Source organism: Pagrus major, chromosome 16, assembly GCF_040436345.1.
Source record: "Pagrus major chromosome 16, Pma_NU_1.0".
Classification (NCBI taxonomy): Eukaryota; Metazoa; Chordata; class Actinopteri; order Spariformes; family Sparidae; genus Pagrus; species Pagrus major.
In genome coordinates, this window is record NC_133230.1 from 6,439,518 (window position 1) to 6,460,553 (window position 21,036).

Genomic DNA, 21,036 nt, shown 5'->3' on the forward strand with positions numbered 1-21,036 from the left:
CCTACTTCTTTCCCTCGCTGCCTCTCTGCCAGCTCCAAATTCAACAGTTCAATTTAAATCCATTACACCTAAGCCCCCGACGGAGTGTGGCATCCATGGTAACCGTTACTAGACAACAATCTCGCTGTGACTCTGCCTCCACGGCGAGACCACCGACGGCAGGGAGATGCACTGAAGGCATGCGGGATGTGTTGACGTAAACGCTTGTGTCATTCGCTAAGTGACTGGTCCCGTCCTTCAACTGCGACCTCAATCTGGGAGGGGAAGGGATTGCAACATAAATCACATTTGGCTGGAGGAATGAAATGTATTTGTTTAAAAGCAGCATCATTGCGATGCGGAGCAGAGGGATGAATCTAATTTGATAACAATACGCCAAGCTTCTATTGCCATTCCCCGTGCACGGCTGCCCCTGTAACTCCCCTATCTGCTGAAAACAAGAGCATGACGCTGAGGAAATGTGGATGAGAATGCAGCAGAGGCAGCAGCAGAGACGGCTGAGGTAGCCCTACTTCATGGCTCCGTCCTTGAAGAAAGAGTAAAGACACAGTAAATCACCAGCACGTCGTCTCACATCCTACACTAACTACTGTACAACAGCACAGTAATCACAGCAGAGGAAGTCAGCGCTGACCTCCACACTCGGGAGGCGGAGCTGTAAGTATACACTGCAGCTCCATCATTGTCTTGATTCATGGAAAGTTGGGCAAACAATATACATAAAGATGAAGATTCACAATGTCAATACGCAAGGTTATAATCACAATCAGGGATAATTAAAGGGACCGCTCATGCAGTGCTTCCCACAATAACACTGCATCGCTGAATTACCATTTAATTGCATGTTGATACAATCAATGCTGCTTTGACAGTTAGCTCTGCGCTAGCAAAGGGAGAAAAAGCAGCCTTTATTTCCTCTCTGTAACAGAATGACACTGCAAAAAAAGACATCTGCCTTTTCAAAAGTGACAACTATTCTCGCAAAGTGACTGCTGCCGTTAAAGTAACGCACAGAATGGAAATATTGTCGAGATTATAAGATGTCTTTCGGAGGTTAAAGTTATAATCGTTAAGATTTTCATGACATAAAACTTTTTAATGCTATTTTTAACCTACTTTTTCTGCAAAGACATTTAATGAGAATCCTTGAATATTAATTTGTCATAGTTTCATTCTATCTGACGAGGCTCAGGTAGAAATGTGAAAAAGTTTTATTCGCATCATGTTTAGTCATATTCGCCAACTTCCTCACTCTCTGAAGAAACGTTACCTTGAATAAAGTTACTGACTTCTCTGGGTTTGAAAAATTCTTGGAAACATTCAAGTACACAACTCAAAATATGCAACATATTGTATCTTTAATGTCTGGCGGAGACCTCTCTTCCTGCGCTGGATTCAAACAGCGTTAACATCCAGCATAGCTTTAATTCATTATAAAGCCTTTCTGTTTAGTGCTCACGCTCTTTACACCATGACAGAGCTGCATTGAGTCGCTGATGCTTGTAATGGAACATCCTTCCTCTGCTCCTGCGTTTTAAATGCGTAAAACTGCTGCAACACGGGATGACTTTTATTGTGAAGAGGCCACAGAAGACGCAGTTTATGAATCCTGGGCGTCGCCAATTCAACCAGGACTAAAATCTAAAGGATTGCAACTTCAATAACTCGAGTTCCCGACTTTTAAATGACTTTTTTCAATCGAAGCGAGCCCCACTAATGTAGAAAGTGCATTAACTCGTCATAACCTTCATTATCATGTCACACCCTGCCTCTGACATTCCTCCTCGTGACCCCAGAAAGGAGTGGAGCTTTAATGAAGTCGGGGTCTGCGAATGCATGAATAGCGCCGGGCTCCCATTTGAATTAAATCTATTCATCCGTGCCAGTGTGATTTCTCTGTGGTACCGAGGCAACCGAAGGCCCTCTGAGTCGTGACATTTGTGCCATGGCTGGTGGAGCAGGCAGGGAGGTGAACACCCATCTGCCTGTATCCCTGACCACCAATTCCAAATCCAGTGCAATAGGCAGGCTTTGACTGGACCGGGGACGATAAGAGGGTAAAAGAAAAACATACAGCGCGAGTGAGATGTGTTTGTGGCCTTTTCTGCGGATATTTACACTTGTTCCCTATTAGGAAGCGTGAAAGGAGGAACACACATCTCTTGATTTTGCAATTAAACACATGAGCAACCACAGACACAAACACAAACACAAACAAACCTGCGTGCATATCTCCGACTCGCTGACTGAATCCTGCAGGTCACACATCGCACACACTGCGTTAAGATTACATAACAATCTTTACTTAAATCCATTTCTCGCTCGGTGTCACATCATTCTAATTTTGGATGTCTCTTGACATATTAAGGTAATCCCTCTCAGATTTCGGTGTTAATTGTGTCATCTGTATTCAAAGAGAGCCTTGTGCACTTTAAAAATAAAGCCCAGAAGGAACCCGGAGACATTGCCGACAACAGAGAAGGGATTTAACAGATTTTAGCCAGGGAGCAAGCTGCTAACCCCCCACCAGGACTGACGCAAGTTCATGAGGCAGGTGTGCAACACGCAACACAGATCCTCAGCAATTAAGACAAGAGAAGAAACAGAGCGTCAGAGATGTTCTCTTAAGCTCAAATGTCAAAGTAGTGATTTAGAAAGACTTAGGCAATGCAGCACAATACTCAAAGCACTGAGTTGTATTTCTATCTCAGCTAATTGACTCAATTTAAGAGATATCTCCACACTGCACCCATGTGTTTTGTGTCAGTATGTAGTTTGCATCGAAACTCTAAAGGCTTCAATCACAGCCCCAGACCTTCATATGTCTTTGTAAATGTGTTTGTAAATTGCAGCTCATTTAATCGCTGCTCGTGTTAATTAATATCTGAAGTCAAATCTGACACCAGTGTGAACCGTGATAATGATGAAAAGACACACATACACACAGCAACGCAGACGAGACATTAATTCTTCCGCCGGCGGCCGCCTCTAATTTGTTTTTAACTTAATTTTATGGTATGTGCTTCTGTTTTGACTGGATTGAGATGTCTGCGCAAAATACAGATAGAGTGTGTTATCTTGCTGTTGTTTTGGTACATTGTTGTATTTCTTTTTCTCACTGCTAATACCAGCTCAGCCAAGCTGCAGAGTGTGGTAATATTATGGCTTAAAGGAATAGTCTGACCTTGTTGGGAAACATAGTTATTCACTTTTTTGTTTAGAGCTGATAAGAAGATCGATACGCCTGTACGCTAAAAACTGTTTGAAGTTATGACCAGCAGCCAGTTTACTTGGTACAAAGACTGGAAACATAAAGCCCTGTATAACCACAACTTGTCCTTGTATTTGTACGGATTGTAGAAATGTACGGTGGCCCTGGGGGTCAAAACACAACACACAACACAACAACATTTTGCAAAACAGTTAAACATTCAGGAAAACAACACATCATTTACGATTACAGAAAAGATGGGACAACACTTGATGATTGTGATTGGACAGAACCAGGTCCTTGTTGACATTTCAATGTCATTTCCTGTTTCTATCGTGTGCGACTCTCGGTCCTAATTCTTAAAAGTGAGCTTTCAGGGTTCATGGGACATTTTGAAGGGGCAGTTTTTGAAGTAGGTCTAGTCTTAGTGCTGTGCTAAGCTAACTGAAACCCATCCCTCTAAGTTCTTGTTTATGAGCGTTTAAGAAAAAAGACGCAGTGATGCAATGAAGAAATCTCACATATTCACTGTCCCTTTTTCCTACTTAAACTGGCAACAGACAACATTTGGCTTTAACTTATCATCTTGAAGTATGAAGCATACCCTGCTTTATCATCCATTTTACTCTACATGGGATCATAATTTACTAAATGAACATCATGTTGTGTTGAAGAACACTTAAACTAGTGATTGAGACCATAAACTCATTAGGAAACATTATTAGTTTAGGTGTAAACAAGTGAGAAGTAGGGTCATTTTTCTCATAAACTTACATACAATCAGACTTTTTTCTTTTGCAACCAGTGGAGTCGCCCCCTTGTTTTGGAGCCAGAAGCTCCAGCCACTATTTTTTAATATTTTATTAGTCCTTTATTTTATAGTTTGAAGAAAACAGACATGATTGAAACTAACCCTAACCATGATGAAGGTTCATATTTAGCTTGTTTTATATTTCCAACCTTGAGCTAATTATTTGACTGTAGTTGAGTTAACTCACTAGGCAGCAGGGAAACGAACATTTTTAATCATCTTAAAATATTTGACAGTGTAGAAACGTTTGAGGCGGTGAAGTGGTCCCAGACATCAGACAGTGGATTAGTTTGTTCAGCATCGTTTTGACCTCAGTCAGTTTGTCTGGAGGACAGGTGGTCTGGAGGACGATGTCTGATGCCTCAGTGCTCCCTCCTTTTTTCTGTTCTTACGTTAAGCTCATTCTGATTAAAAATGAGACCTCTACAGTAGCATCCTTTGTACTGTATACCTGTGTGTGTGTGGGGGGTGGATTACAGGAACATTTACTTGATTGTACAGTGGATCCTCCCACAGCAAATACCACATGTAAGGACACATCTGTTACCCTGCGTCTGCTGGGAAAGGTATGTAGAATGAGCCGCCGCAGTCGTCACAAGGACAGACAGGAAGTCACCGTCTAAAGATCTGCGGATTAAATGTAATTTGCTGATCAAATGACGCATTTTACGTGGGTATCACATAAATTGTATTCAGTATAAGCCTGATACCTCTTTAACAAGGGCTTATGTCATCATATGCATCATTACACAAAAGAACCTCCCACAAAACAATCCATTATTACCTCAGCTAATGACTCACAGGAGCCACTAATACCTGCCGTCTCCTGGCGCTTTCACCATCAGTTTCTCGGAGGCTCGCCGAGCTTTGCCCTTGTTCTGGCGACTGACGGCAGAAGCAGTGAAACCTTGGTGAGTGAGCGATGGGGAACAGCTGTCGCTCCCCGCAGGAGCGGCGACCTCACCACCTGTTGGCAGACGATTCAGGGACCTGACCCTAAGACCTTGGTCTGTTTCGTAACTGCAGCGCAGTTTAGGAGGAGCGGAAAAAAGGCGGTGGATGAACGGTGACAGTCGACCGACATTGAAGACTTTGACTGAAATATCAAAATGAATGAAGCAGATATAAGATTCATTTGCATGGCATCATGTTGTAAGTTTAGTAAGGATGTGCAGGACTACATCAGATCCTGATCCGCTTTGAAAAGTTGCTTCAAGTTACTGACAAAACAATAGTTGACTCCACCAGCATGTATACTTCCTTCTTCATGGATTACCGTGAGATTGCCAAGACCATCAGCAGCTTCACTATGACCTACTGGCACATCCAGTGGGAGATCCCCAGTGCCATCTGTAATGGCTGGTGGGGCTGGTGATAAGGAAATGGAGTCTTTATCTCAGCCCAATTAGGCAGCTAATTGATTCAATACCAGTCATTTAGAGTTCCTCCAGGCCCAGGATTGAGCACTTCAGCCCTTTGAACAGACGTGAGATCCCTCGAGGGCAGCAACCAGGGAGCGAGTGTGTTCGACCCCACAAAGCCTGAAGATTATAATCTGGATGGAGAGAATCCTAATGACTTAATAAATGACATCAGGGATAAATCTAAACAGAAAATTAGATATAGATAGAGAGTTTTGTCACCCGATCACGCAGTTCATTTAATGATCAGACCTATAAGCGCCCGTGATGATAAACTGCATACACTGAGCCAGTTGATGTTGGCTGTTTTCAAAATCAATTGATTAATTAAGTCAATTAACTGCCTAGAAATAGTAAAACACTACCATCACAACATCACAGAGCCCAAGATGTGCTTCAAAACCCAAATATACTCAAGTTTTTAATGTTAGAAACTGAGAACAACAACCTGACATGTTCAGTTGACCTGCAGCGCACTAACTTAAAGACTTTCTTGGTTATAGCAGTATAGCAAAAAATCTAAGTATTGAAGCTTTACTTGCAGCCACAGGAGTTGTAGCCTTCTGTTCACAGTGGTGGCTAGGCGACCTTTCATTTCCTGTGGTGCTAATCCTGCTTCGCCTCAAGCTTCGCATTTCACCGTTCCGCGGAGGCAAACAGCACTTTTCCTTGACACGCAGACAACGCTCAGAGGAAGAGATTCATTCGAGGTCAGACTTGGGCTGACTGCTAACAAAGGGATGATAAGCTTGACTTTTAAAGCAACATAAAGGGCAGGTTCATGAAACTCACTGAGACATAGAGATTTATGCAGCCCGTGACCCCGGCCAAAGGGAATGTAATGAGCTCTAAGTTCAGGCTCGGTATGCTCCTGGTTCCACCAAGGTGGAGGAGGCAGACATCACTCATAGGCTGATGAGTCGGAGGAGAGCATGTGGAGGCTCACATGGAAACCTTGAGTGGTTACTCGAGGTTGTGAGAGTAAACCAAAGCCCAAAGGAGCACTTCTTTGAAATCAAATCAATATTTAATACTGAAATATTGTGGTGTTACATGTAAAACCCTCCCCCTCTACACCCTTATTGTTGCTAATGCACGCTGGGAGTACAGGCGATACATTATTAAGGTGTGTGTCTGGTTCCCAGGGGGGGAATCTGCCGAATTGGTTTCACTTTATTGGATTTTACGGCTATAAATTGGTTTAATTGACAGGGTCACTGAATCAATTATCTGCTGTTTGCTCACTGTGATTCATCGCTGAGATACAACTTATACCACCATGTGCACTATTACTACGACTATACTACTACTTCGACCTCTATTGTCATTGGTATTGTTGTTACTATGAGCTAGATTCATTGTCTGCTTTACGTTTACCTACGAGTCCTGTAACAAAGCTTTGCTAACAGAACCATGCCTCATCCATTGAGCCTCGCTGTGCCCCCTCTGTTACATCTCTGGGCCTCTTAGGGGGCCTGCCCACCACTTTGGGAACCACTGGTGTAGATGACGACGAAACCGAACCCCAAAAATAGCTGGGATTTTGAAACCAAAGCAGAGGTCCTGAGGTCCTCGCCCAAAAGTGTAGCGTTCAGAGACTTTGTTTCCTTCACTCTGGTGAATTTTAAAGAATGAGAATAAATAAATACAGCAATTTTATTAAAATGTTTCTTTTAATTCTCAGAAAACAATGCAGAATAATTCGGCCCTCTGGCGTGAACTTGTGTGAATCTCTGGCATAAAGTAAAGTTCATGACTTTTTATTAATTAATTCCTTTTCTGCTTCTGCCCTTATAGCCTGTTTACACCACTGCCCCATGCCTGTCAGCCTCTCGATGGTGATTTACAAAATGCACAACCCTTTCCGTTGAAACTTTTCGTAGAAAACGAGAATACTTTCCAGGACGTCTGAAATTTGCTCGAGTACTACTTTCTATGCCCCGCGTCACCCCTGTTAAAAACTGACTGTCTAAAACATTTCACAGCCATCGAGTGCGTTTTCAGTAATGTCTAATTCAAACTTGATCTGAGTTGCTTTGGCTTAGCGTCCCTCCACAATCTGACTCACAGCTCATTCAGAGGTAATGAATGTGTGTGAGTGTGTGCGTGTGTGTGAGAAGGACCAGGCAAGCTCGAACAACAGCATGTGAAGTGCCCTTAGATGCCACGAGAGCTCACAGTGAGCGAGGGGGCTGACGGGTGGCACATTTCCCCACGCTAGGCATGATTTGAATGGAAAGTGGCAGGGTGGGAGATGGATTACCGCAGGGGGAGAGGAGCATTAATCCAACAGCCACACACGCACGCATGCACAAACACACTGACACATGCAGACACACGATAATATAATACCTTCACACACACTCACACTGGTGCACAGGATACTCGCTTTAGTGTTGTTTCTTACATACATGGACGACACACTGAAGTGCACGACAGCCACACAAGCACACCAGCGTACATGAATGATGACACTGCCGACGACTGCTTTGTAGCACACTTTTTGCAGTGTCATTTGAAGGTCCTACACTTCCAATACTCTCCACCCCCTCCACCCATCGCTTCCTCTCATCCACTGATGTTTTTAGACACTTTAGAGCAGCTCACTCCGTCCTCTCGCTCCTTTTTTTCCTCAATCTGTCCATCCTTATCATTATTTCAGCACAAGTGTGGGTACTCAAGACCTTGCCATGACAATTTTCATCCTCAGGAAGAAGACTATCCAGTTCTCATCATTTACTTATTGCATCTTGTTCTACTTAATACTCAACAAACTAGAAAAAAATAACTAACTGGTCTACCAGCACATTGGTCTTTTTTATCTAGGCTGCAAACAGAATAAATAGATTAAAATTTCATTGAATGCATTGAAAATAATATAAAAAAATAAATGGAGGCATTCATTTATAAAATGTGACATACATTTTAGTTGAAAACATTCAAAAACTAACTTTATTATCAACAGAACGTGAAGAAATAACAGTTAACATGACGACATAAAGGACTAACTGCTAACTGTTAAAACTAATTGTTTTTCATGATTTTTTTTTTTAGCTTTTTGTTGTGATGATAATTTCTCACAATTCTCTGACATCATATTAAATTAATATTTGATGATGCTATAATGACACCACTACAATGACCACCACACTGCTCATGCAGCTATTGTATAACTTGATATGCATTGATTTCTGTACTGGGCAATTTGTTTTTGCCCGACAGAAAGGTCAGAGGTCACAGTCAGATGTGAGGGCACTTCAGCTGGATGGATAGTTGCTGACACTTGGGCATGAACCTCGGCATGAACTCTGATTCTCTGGTTCAGAGATCATCTTCAGTTGTGCCACCCTCTATTAATTACATGTGAAATGATATATACTGTCTGTACTGTATTTATGAGGTCTTGTCCGCTTGTCCTTGTGCTCTTTGTGTCAGGGAGTAGGCATAGTTTAGAGGATAGCAAATGCACAGCCGCGCGCTTTAATGCCGGAGGTTATTCTGTTGCATTTTGGTCCATTCAAGGTCAAAACCGAGAAAACGACAGTTTGTTGTAACTGCAGCAAGGCCTCACAAGTAGCATGTTTACTGCACAAAGCTTTGGTGAACAATAATAATAACTGGACCACATATTGCTTGGAAAAGAGACATTTTCATGCCTAGAGGTTGTTGTGTACCAGTTCCTGTTGGGATAGAGGGGTAGGGTCAAGTGTTAGGGCTACATGGCCCACCACACGGGGGATTTTCAGAGGCACACTTCAAATTGAAGGTTATGAAAACTGTCTGTTGCATAAAACTATTACTACTTGTTTGCTACAAGCTAGTAGTGCCTGTATTTTCTTATTTTCAAAATTTCTGCTGTGCTCAGGACGCTACCAATCCAAAGCATCGGGATTTGACGCCCTGGGAATTAAAATCAACTGTCTTTCTGGTGCGTTTACAGACAGCTCGGACAAATCCAACTGATTCTACCTTTAAGTTTAATAGTCTTTGAATTATATTAAATATACGTAAGGTTCACGTAGCTTTACAAAGAAATGGCTGGCAGAAAAGTCCTTCAGAGGGAAACTCTTGACTATTATAGTTTGTATACAGTTTGTTTGTTTACTTGGGTAAAGAAGTGTGTACTTTGCCACCTCTGTGTTTAGATAAAACGTCATTGACGAGTACTGATGATGTAAGACGGTCTTGAAGGGTTTTCCCATTTACTAAAGGGGAGATTTCATCCACTGCACTTCCTGTAACTCCGTTCTGAGGGGCAATGGGGCAATAAAATCGAGGGGTAGAGGTAAAAATTGAAAGTGTGATTGAGCCCTAATTTAGCTGATACCAAATGAGCAAATTAACCAAAACAGTAGAAAAAATGTCTCACAGATTGAATAAAACATCCCGAACACACTACAACATGCCACAGCTTAAGAGTCACCGAAATAAAGTCCTCCGATGCCATGTACAAATGTAGAAGTGACTCTCATTGTGACTGCAGAGCTGTTTTGCAGCTGCAGCAGTCGTGGAGTGTCTCGCCCAGACACCTCACCAGAGGTGCTAATGGTATTGACCACTTCAGTGTAAGTTAGAGAAGGGCATAGCTGGAGCCGGCAGTAAACAACTCCAGAGTGACATGTCAGGGTGACTGTTGGCTTGATTGCTTTCATTACTCACACACTGTCCAAAGTCAGACCTGCCAGCTTAGGACTTCGCTCACATCTGCCAGGTGGTGCTATCAGCATCAGCGCATGAACAAATGTAGAAAAGTTGCAACGAGTGACGCAACCGCTGGTAATACATGAAAAAGACCAGAGAGTTAAAATGAGATCTGACAGTTAGTTTTGTGCTCCTATTTTGATCGTCTATAATTGTGAAATAATAGGGGAAGAAACACGTTTCTTTGTTGTGGAACGGCTGTGTAGGAAAATGGAGCAAGGCTGTTGCATATGAAAAAAAAACCAGGCACTCAAAACAAAGACTCATAGAATATTCATCAATTCTGCTCCTCCACTCCGGCTTTAATAAGGAGAAAAACAAACCCAATCAGCCCCACATCAGCGGTTATGAACAACAATATAATCGCCACATTATATATGAAAAGTGAGAAATTATCATATCATTCACATCACTGAGATCCAGCAGCACCTACTGTTGCAACAGGAGAATAACCGTGAGCCTGCTGCTAAACACCAGCTTGTGTTTTTGTCTAATTTCGAATCAAAGCGATTTTATCAGCACGAGCACATTCATAAAAGATGATCCTGCACGGGAAACAATACAGAAAAGCTTTTTCATTAACTCCTCGTCACATATAGATCAAACATTTATTACCCCTGATCAAACATTCATTACCTCCTGCATTAAAAAAGGTAAGTAGCGGTATCTTGTATTACTCAATGTCAACGCTGGCTGCACTTTCATTAGCGGTTCGGTTGTGTTTTCATCTTTCTTGTATGTAGAATGAGCAACATTTTAATCAGTTTGTGCTATAAATATACACAAATATGTCAACAAGGAATTTGCGGAGGTGTATCACCATGTTACACTCCCTGATGACTGATTAAAGGGAAAGAAAATTCAGTCATTATCCCGTGACCGCCATGCCAGCGTAAGGTTTCACAGCAACTGAAGTGGATGGGGACTTGTTTTAAAGGTAGTTTTCAGGTTCATTATTTTATTTTGGGTTACTACTAGAATAGGTTTACAGAAAACGCATCCACAGCACTGTATTCTCCTTCTGTCTCAAACGCTCAGTTTTAGCTCCTGTCTCTTTAAGGCCTGCCCTCCTCTGATTGGTCAGCTCACACACACCTGAGCCAGCACCGCTCACCGTGTCTCCTGTCGGCTCTGTCGTGTTTTCATCTTCCAGTTAGCTTCACTTCTACCACGAATATTGCCATAAATAATGCAAATGTGTGACGTGGTGACGTAGTGTGATGTCACAAAGTCACAGAATTAATGGGGGGACTGCTGACGAGGCGTTTCAGACACTTCAGGAGCAGTGTTTTCTGTGTTTCTTTTGAACTTTCAAGACCTTTTACATGCACAAGAACCCATATAATACACTGAAACAAAAGAGTATGACAGGTCTCCTTTAACATGTAAATACAGATGTTTAACACCATTTTTAAAGCCAAAATGTTCACTGTGGCTGCTAAGCTAAAATTCTTGGGTGAACCTATCCTTTAACTGGATGTAGTTTGAAACCCAGTGTGTTACATGTATCTACATGCAGGAGTCACTGGACGCTCTGAGCTCCTGGAGCCTGAAGGAACACACACATGGTTTCACTTTCTCTCTGCTGTCGCTGTATGACCCAAACACAGCAGCTGTTTTGATCTGTTCAGACTAAACCTGGCCATTGGCATGTGTCTTCCTTAGCTCCAGCTGTCGTTACCTATCTTCATCTCTGTCTCCGTCTGAGCAGATATCTCTCTCTTCCTTCACTTCCTCTACACCTATTCTGTCTGTGACAATCCAGACTGGTGTTCGGTGCAATGAGGACTCAACAGTCCTGCTGCAGAAACCTTGATGGCTGCGAGAGATAAAGAATGACGTGTGTGTTTGCGCTGTGTGTCTCTGTTCTCTCTCTAAAAGATATGAAAAAAGTAACCATTGTTAGCGGGATTCGTGCTACTACCAGAGCCAGGCGCCTGATCTGTACTGAGCACGTGCAGCTCTCAACAGAGATGAGAAAGAAGCGTGATGTCTCACTCCTTCTATTATCAGCGCCGCAAAAACGATGTGTCTAATTCTGAATGTTATTCGCTAAAATATCTAAAAACATTTTTACTGTATTCTGTTTGCAGGCTGAGGAGGTGTATGATTGGCTGCTCTTGGACAAGTTCGTGATGAAAGGCAAACCCATCTCCTGGCATTGGGAAAAGAGTCTAACAGCTATTTTTAGCAGGTGTACTCGTGTTTAAATAAATGAAATGTTCTAATTTTGGTGTAAAAATAGTAATAGTGTCAATTTAAGTTATGAGGAATATTAAAAATGAATTTGTTGTAATTTTGGTTAAGGAAAACAGCTAACCATTGCTTTAAGGTTACAGGTAGTTGTTTGGAAATTAATGTAAAGTGGCATATAAACATACTAACCAGTATAATAATACATTATGAATGCATTTGTGCATTTATCTAGATTATATTTGCCTTTGTTTGCCTAGATTTTACATTGTAGGCATTTAGTTTGGCTTCTATTTAGAGAAAACGAACAACAACCGCAAGAGCGGAACAAGTTTAAATTCAGAGTTCACTGATATCACAAACAGCCAAACAGAGACGTGTGACAGACAGCTTGTGTGTGTCTTCATCGGGATGCGTGTGGGTAAAAAAACCTGCACCGACACGGAAAGAGAACAAAAACACGAGAAGCATCATAGAGCGGCGGAGGAGTGTTTGGAGCGATGCAGTCGTCAGTCATAAAGACCTGCATAGTAACCGCTCTTCATCATGACTCTGAGAACACAGGGAGCCGGCGCTACTCAGACAGCTACTGCCAGAGCCAATAACGTAAACATAATGAGCTGTAGTGTTCGGAGGCAACAGCCAAGTGTAAGATTCTGCACCCTCCGCACCAGCTTGTGAGCCTCTCCCGTCCTCTGGCCTTAAGCGTGGTTAGATAACACTGCATTAGATAACGGTGCGCGGATCTTAAGAAAATGCCTGTTGGCTTCTTTCAGCAGACATTACCGACGACAAGCTGGAAACAAGAAAAAAACAAACAAAACTTATGATGAAAACTTGCTCTGATTTGAATTCTTCTACGTCCTACTTCTGTTTCTATATTCACCTTGCTGTGAAAAAAAGCCTGAAGACAGGCTTGTTGTGCAGAGGCACATAATCCTGCCAGAGAATACAAGACCTCAATATGAGCTGCACGAAAGATAGCAGAAAATTGTTTAGGTTCGTGAAGTTTTGAACAAACTTATTGAACTCAAGCAGCCCTGTGAGTTATACAGTCTAATAGCAAGAAATAAATCAATGATCTCATTTCACCGACAGCAGTTTACTTGAATTTTCCCCCAAGAAGGTGCATAAACTTAAAAATAGCTACTAGACTAGACTGCATTTAGGTAAAACGTGCCTTTACATAATAACGGCTGCGTGCTCCCTGGAGATGGTAAATCATAGCAACTTTTATGCTGTTTTATGCAGATGACGGTGTCGTCTGGGGAGGTTGTCATTACGATGGGGATGGAGCGTTTGTGTCTTGACTGTGCGGGAGGTGCAATGTGAAAGCATGGCGATGAGATAGAGAGTCCTTGCGTGCACAGCGGTGTAAAAAAGAAGAGGGAGGCAGGGGGTGAAAAGGAGCAGATACAGCAGAGTAAAAAGGAAGTGGGCAGAGAAGACACCCGGGGGGAGACGGAGGGCTGAGAGAAGAGACAACGTGTGAGAGCGAGAGACAGAGAAAGTGACAGGAGAGAGAGATTCAGTACTGCACCTTTCTGCAGACTCATGTCTACCATGCGAGGCTCGGCCAGCTCCAGGAAGAAGTTCTTGTTTTTCTCATACTCCTCATCGTCAATAATTTTCACGTGAATAACTTTGCTGCAAGAGGGAGAGGAGGGGGAAAAAACAGGGAAGGGGGCGTGAAAGGAAAAGGGAGAGAGGAGGACAGAGAAGAAGAGAAAGGTTAATTTGTGATGGAGGGACACAGGAAGTGCACTGTAAGTAGGATTAATAATCAGCATGGAAGAAAAGGTTAGGAGGTGAAAGGTCGGCTCGCTGTCTGTCACTGGCCGGACTCGACACACTCGCGGGTTCCAGTGGGCTCATTGGCTGCCACGGGTGTCATGACAACCACATTCATCATGCCGTCTGATACGAGCCAGAACGGAGGGGCGAAAAGCGCTCCATCCACGGCAGCAGTGAGGATAAAAGAACACAATGAAGTGAAAACAGCAGCATGTAATCAATCAGGTTGTAAAATGTGTAAACGGACATTTCGCAAGGGCAAAAAAGGTGAGTGAACGATAAATGATAGAAACTGTCGCTATCTAAGTCGATTTTTATGGCTCGATGTTTCAGTCAGAACACTTTCAATGAGACGGCTGGCTGGACACTGCGAGGGCTCGCCCTCCTCCTTCCTCGCCCTCCTCCTCTCGGGGCACAGACGAGCCAGATAAGAGAGAGGCAGCTTATTGCTGGGTTTATTGCACCGGTTTGAGGAGAACACCCCTTTAATGAAGTCAAATGTCTGGAGGGGTGAGGCGCCTTCTCTGGGAGAGAGCTGCGTGTGACATCATCTGACAGAAAACAGCTCAATATGGCACCTCGGCCCCGGCGGCGTTCTCGCCACTGATCGCCCTAATTGATCTTTTTAAAGAGTTATTGACGAGTGCAGGCAGTTAAGTGGTCAGTAGGTACCCAGATGTCTCCGTGCCTCGCTCTATTGTAGCGGGAGCTCCTTGAGGAATAGCTCTGAATTCAATTGGACTCATGCAAACGACAACAAAGCTCAAGACGAGCCTGCATCCGCTCTCTCAGGCCTCAGAAAGCAGCAGACAAGTCAACAATAGTCGAGTGTGCCGCAGCTAGCCCTGAAATAGGGATGACAGACTTTATTATGCGTCTGACATCTCATGGGAAGACGCTTTCCTGCTTCATCCGAGCAAAAGTACCATTTCATACGCGTTTTATTTGGGGAACATGTATTTGTAAAGAGGGAGCCGAGCTAATAAGATAAGTGGCACGGAGGCATTCATTATAGATAGCTGCTCATGTATCATGTATCGAGTCAAAAAGCAGCTCGTTCCCTGACATCCCGCTGATGTACTTCCAGCACCGTGACATATAGCGAGGTTTGTGTCAGTCAAAGCACTGACACACACACAAACTCTGCCTCTCATACACCCACACAAACTCCAACACAGATTTTTTTTAAACACACTCGCACTGCACGCACCATGTATATAAGTATTAATCCCAGTATCTCCAGAGGAATTAAAATGTATTTCGATGGCTAAATCCTGTTCTCTGGCATGTGAATCCTGCTCGCCCAGGGGGGAGTCGACTATCTGAGATCCCGTTAGCACACCACACACGGCAGAACAATCTATCTCTCTCTTCAGATCCCACCGGCAGGGCTTTCCCTCAGATTGCTCGGCGAGATGTCTGCCGCCATCAGGAATGAGAAGAGGAAGCACTGGAGTCTAATGGACAAGTGGGATCTAAAACTAGCTGTTCCCTCCACTTTCTTACCTTAGCCGTGTGGTAGTTTGATTAAACACGGTAATTTTGGAAAATAAACACAAAACCAATGGAGGTCATGAAACTGCGTTTTGTCACACATCCTCTTTAAACCTGCAATAATCCATTTTTTCAAACTGTAAACAAAACATTGACATATTATCACCTATAGCGAACATCCAGCAGATGCAGAGTAACATTAGCATTCATTTAGAGTCGTGTTTGTGTCCATAAGTGCAATTTTTTTCTCCTTTTAGTCATGCTTTGAGTCTCTGCTAAATATAAATACACATATTCTGCTCTTTAGCTGCTAAATGCTCCACTATGTTCACCAACTAGCTGCTAACTTTGTTGTGAAACAATGCTGGTGAGAGTGAACCATAACAGTAAAGTTATGGGCCGTAAAACCAAAACAATGAGCTGAAAGATGCTAAAAAAGCTACGTAGAGCTGAGGAGAACTACATCATCTACTGATAATCATGTGTGGGTTTGTTACTATGAATGATCCATGTCACATTAAACCCAGTTAGCATTGTTGATATAAAAATATTGACTAGAGCAGCTTTAAAGGAGAATGCTGCAACGCAACAAAATGTTTTGTGGACTACAAAACGTCACCCGACCTTCCTTCGGCATAAGAGTGAGTAGATAATGACTTAATTTTGATTTTTGGGTGAACTTATCCTTTAAGACAAGGCCCCAAGATGGAGCAATAAAGCAGAACCTACCTTAAGGCCTTTATCATGTCAATGTCAACTAATATTTGTGCTTTTGTTGCACATATTACCGATAAACCGTAACCGTAACGTAATGGATGCATTAGCACAAACCAGTTGACACAGCTCTGGGATCCTGGAGCAGTTTCCTGCTTACTAACTCAATATAGTAACGACATCTAAAGGCATATTAACACTTTTGAAACACTATTAGAATTAGATCTGATTCTCTGGCTCTGTTAAAATGTGGCCCTAATTTAACAGGGGACTTCTCTAAATCAATAAAAATATCATCATGATATAATCAACAGGCATGTTGGCGTCCATGGAAACAGTTTATCTTCATATTGCACCTTTGTGTGATATTTCTCTGGAGCTTAACAACATAAATTAACTTGTCAAATGCATTTTACACTCTGGTGTTCCACTTCGACAAGACCGAGCCACCTGTAATTAGTCCTCATGGTACACAGCAAGGAGCTGCTCTGGAAATGACAGCGTTTCTGTAATTTTGACAAACTGCAGAAAAAAAATGCTATGACATGACACAAGTGCTTATCATGTTTGCTTAACACTGTAGACGTTTGATTTGCTGTACATATTTGAGTACATAAGTGTTAAAAATGAGTCTAGAGAACACTTTATCTGATACATAAACACATCCATGTCAGCCAAGTCACCAGGATATAAGGGCTAGCATGCTAATTTCTGTAGACACCTCTCCAATACACATGTCAAATGTCAAAACTGTTATTTCTTCGCAATTTTTGAATGTTTTACACTAAAATTCTTACATATAGCTCCTTTAAGTGATACCGATTTAGCTAAAACAACAGATTAGAGGGCACTAATGACATATCACTCAGTTTGTAACCCCCCCTCTGTTGCCATTTTCGCCCCAGAAGGTCTGTTACGCCTCTGATAGCAGCTCTGGCACAAAGCTAAATAAAAAAATAAGAACCGATCACGACGCTGTAAATAAAAACAGCGCAGTGGAGACGCGTGAGCCTGCATGGATATACCTGTGAGTCAGTGTGAGCGTATACGGGCACGCCGGCCGCCACGCACTGTCACACCCCCTGTGTCTTTTCTGTCAACACACTACGGTGAAACCATTCATATTACGCCACCATCCACTGCACCGGCAGCAGGACAGTCCCTGTAAACACTGCACGGTGATTTGTGTTTGTGTGAACAGCAGGTGTTTGATTGTATCCCCGTCTCACACACACACTCTCTCTCACACATACACACTCCCGCTTCACTCAGAGTGGCTTTCTGCAGCTTCCACAGCGGCCGATGCCAGATGTTGGTATACATGTATGAATTATTGATGTTTGTCATAGACACATGCAAATGGTGCTTAATGTTCCCCACGCACTGCTCCATGTGTGTGTGAGTGATTACGGGCGGCTTGTGAGCGGTATGAAGGTGTATCTGTTTGTGTGTGAACAGAATTTTTAAGCAGTTGAGTGTGTGCCAAAATTTGTGTCATTTTCGTCCAATGTGAATCAAAAAAAGGGGTCAACAACAACTAGAGATATACCTGTAATACAGCACATAACCAGCGATTGTGTGTTTCTGGGTGAGGTGCAGAAACAGTGAAAATCATGAGGAAGACTGATTTATTTTCTCTTATCCTCTTCCTATAACGACTACAGTGTCTTCTTTTTCTTCGACAAGACAAGAATGACAAGACAGCTCAAAAGCAACAACTTGGACAACCCAATTGCCAGAATAAATGTTAGATAAGTATGTTTTTGCAAAGCCACAGGTAAATTCAAGCTGTATGTTTCTTTATGTTGCAACAAACAGAAAGATCTGCTTTTTTAGACACAGCCAGGCTAACTGTTTCCCCCTGCTTCCAGTCTTTATGCTAAGCTAAGCTAGTCATATTGTCTCCTAGTCCTAGATAAAGTTATCTCCCTCCCTGTCAGTCTTCTCACCAGTGTTCTCATCTGTTAAACCGAATTACACTCATGTGTCAAAATTAACGCGATAATGATTTACTGAAGCTAACATGTTAGACACAGCACCCTTAAGTTGAGTCTTGGTGTGGGAAGTGCCACTGGCTAATGACAGCCGATTAGAGGGTTCACACCTCCGCTGCACTGGGCCGCCTGCAGCCAGCTCGGCCTCTGCCTTCCCCGAGTCCAGAGCAGACGGAGGAGGGGAAAGAACAGTGAAGGGAGTGAGACATGAAAGTGGAGGTGGTGCAGAGAGGTGGAGGGGCAGATGCAGAGTGTCTCTTTCTGCCTCTGTTCGGCGGCCAAAAACCACACTGCGGCTGAAATTTGCTTCAGCTGCCCGCCTCCTCTCTGTTTTGCGATGCCTCCTTCTTCGACAGCAAGATTTACTGTTTTGGTCTCCTATCTGGCTTTCTCTCCACAAATGCTAAATAATACTGTGTAACCGCGAGAAGTGTGAAACCACTGTGGTGGAGTAACACATCAGAGGAAGTGATATGTGATACGTGTTATATCCATTCTCCACTTCAAAAATCTTCTCTGTTGGCGACCCTGAAATCGCTCGGCTTTTACTCTGCAAAGCTTCTCCTTTATGCGCAGATTTTCACAAAAACCAGGAGGACTTAAGTACTCCAGGCTAGAGCAGGAGCAGCAGCTAAAAGTGCTGCAATTAAATACGACCTTTCTTTTCTCTCTCTGGTCCTCTGTAGAAAAACACCTGCTGCCACCGACCCGAGCCCTGGGCTTTCTGGTTTGAACTAAACACAACCTTTCCAAATTCTCTTGAAGGTTTCCTCTGCCTTCATCTCTTCCCTTAATCTACTGAGTGCTTTTCACCCTCACGCAACACTGCATTTAACCATGTGGAGGGACTGGAGCAGGGTTTTTAAGCAGCACACATTACTTTCACTTCACCGCGGTACGGAGGTCTTCACGGGACTGCGAGGAGTTCAGTTCCTCAAAAGTTTCAGTAGAAAACATCACCTGCATCTTTGCGAGAAGTAAATACAGGCCAGGACGTGAATAATGGAAGAGAAAACGTGACATAAACAATATCGAGAATCCTCCTCCACCATTTCAGCCTGGTCAGATCATGGCGACGCCTCCACTCAAAATCCCAAATAAAGTCAAGCCAATAAAGACGGGAAGAGGACAAGGGAAAAAAAAAAAAAGGCTCCAGTGCCTCGTGGGAAATCAGTGCCTTAATTAAGCAGGCCTGCTTTCTGTCACCAAGCGCAGGGATTATGTGCCTCGCTCATTATAGTCCTGATTATTGCTTTTCCCCAGCAATCACAGAAAAAAGCCAGTAAACACATTTGTCAATGATTTCTTGCCAATCAGATGACAAACCCACATCAGATTTAATATTCCACACCAACAAGGCCCCCTCTCCCTCTCATCCCTGTCTTCTTTCTCTCCATGTCTGCTTTACTTAATTTCACCAAAGCGTACTTGACCAACTGACAGCTAAAACAAGGAAGTAAGATTCCCTGTCGAAGTGGCGCCCGACCGGCATCAATATTACATAAAGCAAAACAAAAATGAGTCACGCAATCACACAAAACTCTCCGCTTGGCCACTTGCAAATTCACTGGGCAGGAGCTTGAGCCAGATGCAAAAAGCTGTGATTGTGAGATGTTTAAGGCAAAAAAAAAAGCACAAAAGTTGGTGCAATGGTGCCAGATGCTGTTTGAATAATGCATGTGTGCAACCCAGAGAGAGAAAGTGAGAGATGTGTGATCACAAATTTACCAATGTTTGAGATCTGATGTGAGTGTTTTGGCGGGAGCATCCTCCCTGCTGAAGAGTCCTCGAGCCGCTCACAATGGAAGCAATTTCAGAAGTTTTATTTTTGAGAGAGTTCACAATCACTCCTGGTTTGTATCGACCGTCCAATCAGATCAGACGGCAGATGGGATGGTTTAGAAATAAGAAGACAAAGACACAGATGTAGAGCTGCTGTTAACGATGATTCATTAGTGACATTAACATTAATTTAACTAAATACCAAAGTGGAGTTGATTTAAGGTCACGCTGCAACTTTTTGACATGAATTTGAATGATTCATGTTCAGATTATTTAATGTTTTATTGTTCTTTATAAATATTTAGCTCCTTGAGTCCTTAATTAAGAGTTACAAGATTCTTGACGTTCCCTTTATTGCAACTGTTAAAAAGCAGAAAGAGAAACACATGGTTGTTTTCCTGACTGTCTGTCCATCATGGGGGTAAGGAAATGACTGAATTTTGCATTTTTTGTTGAACTGTTCCTTTAAGAAAAGATTGCGGTCACGGATATTAAAATGCAAATGTAAATTGAAGATCCCCTGCATGAAAGTCAGATGTGCTTCACTCACTTCCCGCCTCACTAGATACAGTATGAGGAACACTACACGTACTTCCCGTTTTGATACCAAAACATGAGGACGCAGAGGGAGTAAATCATGAAGGGCTGATGTAATTCCTCTGCAAGCACCTTTCAACAACAATTGAACGAGCATTATATAAGACATAATGGGCACACTGGGATGGTTTGCTTGGACAAAAGCTATTAAAAGATTCACATTAGGAAAATCGTGATTGGCACTTTTGACTCATTTCTGACAGCTGATAATGAAAATGATCATTAGTTGCAGCCCCACACTGAGCTCCACACGGGATGCCTCTCATCTTGGCTCCCAAAAAAGCGACCATAAATACAGTCTGTCTGCTCCAAAACAACCAGTTA

General features: G+C 42.8%; 1 protein-coding gene across 11 annotated transcripts in view; it reads right to left on the minus strand.

Moving 5' to 3' along the window:
• slc8a3 (solute carrier family 8 member 3) overlaps positions 1-21,036 on the minus strand; it is an 87,987-nt gene that overhangs the window by 16,065 nt on the left and 50,886 nt on the right. For 5 of the 11 annotated variants that reach the window (XM_073483557.1, XM_073483559.1, XM_073483560.1 and 2 more), the window contains exon 2: positions 13,878-13,984. In XM_073483557.1, the coding sequence (XP_073339658.1) occupies positions 13,878-13,984 (107 nt within the window). Of the gene's footprint in view, positions 1-1,764; positions 1,784-4,638; positions 4,642-8,050; positions 8,081-13,872; positions 13,985-21,036 lie in introns of all 11 variants that reach the window. The other 6 variants (XM_073483561.1, XM_073483562.1, XM_073483565.1 and 3 more) reach the window with 5 other exon arrangements.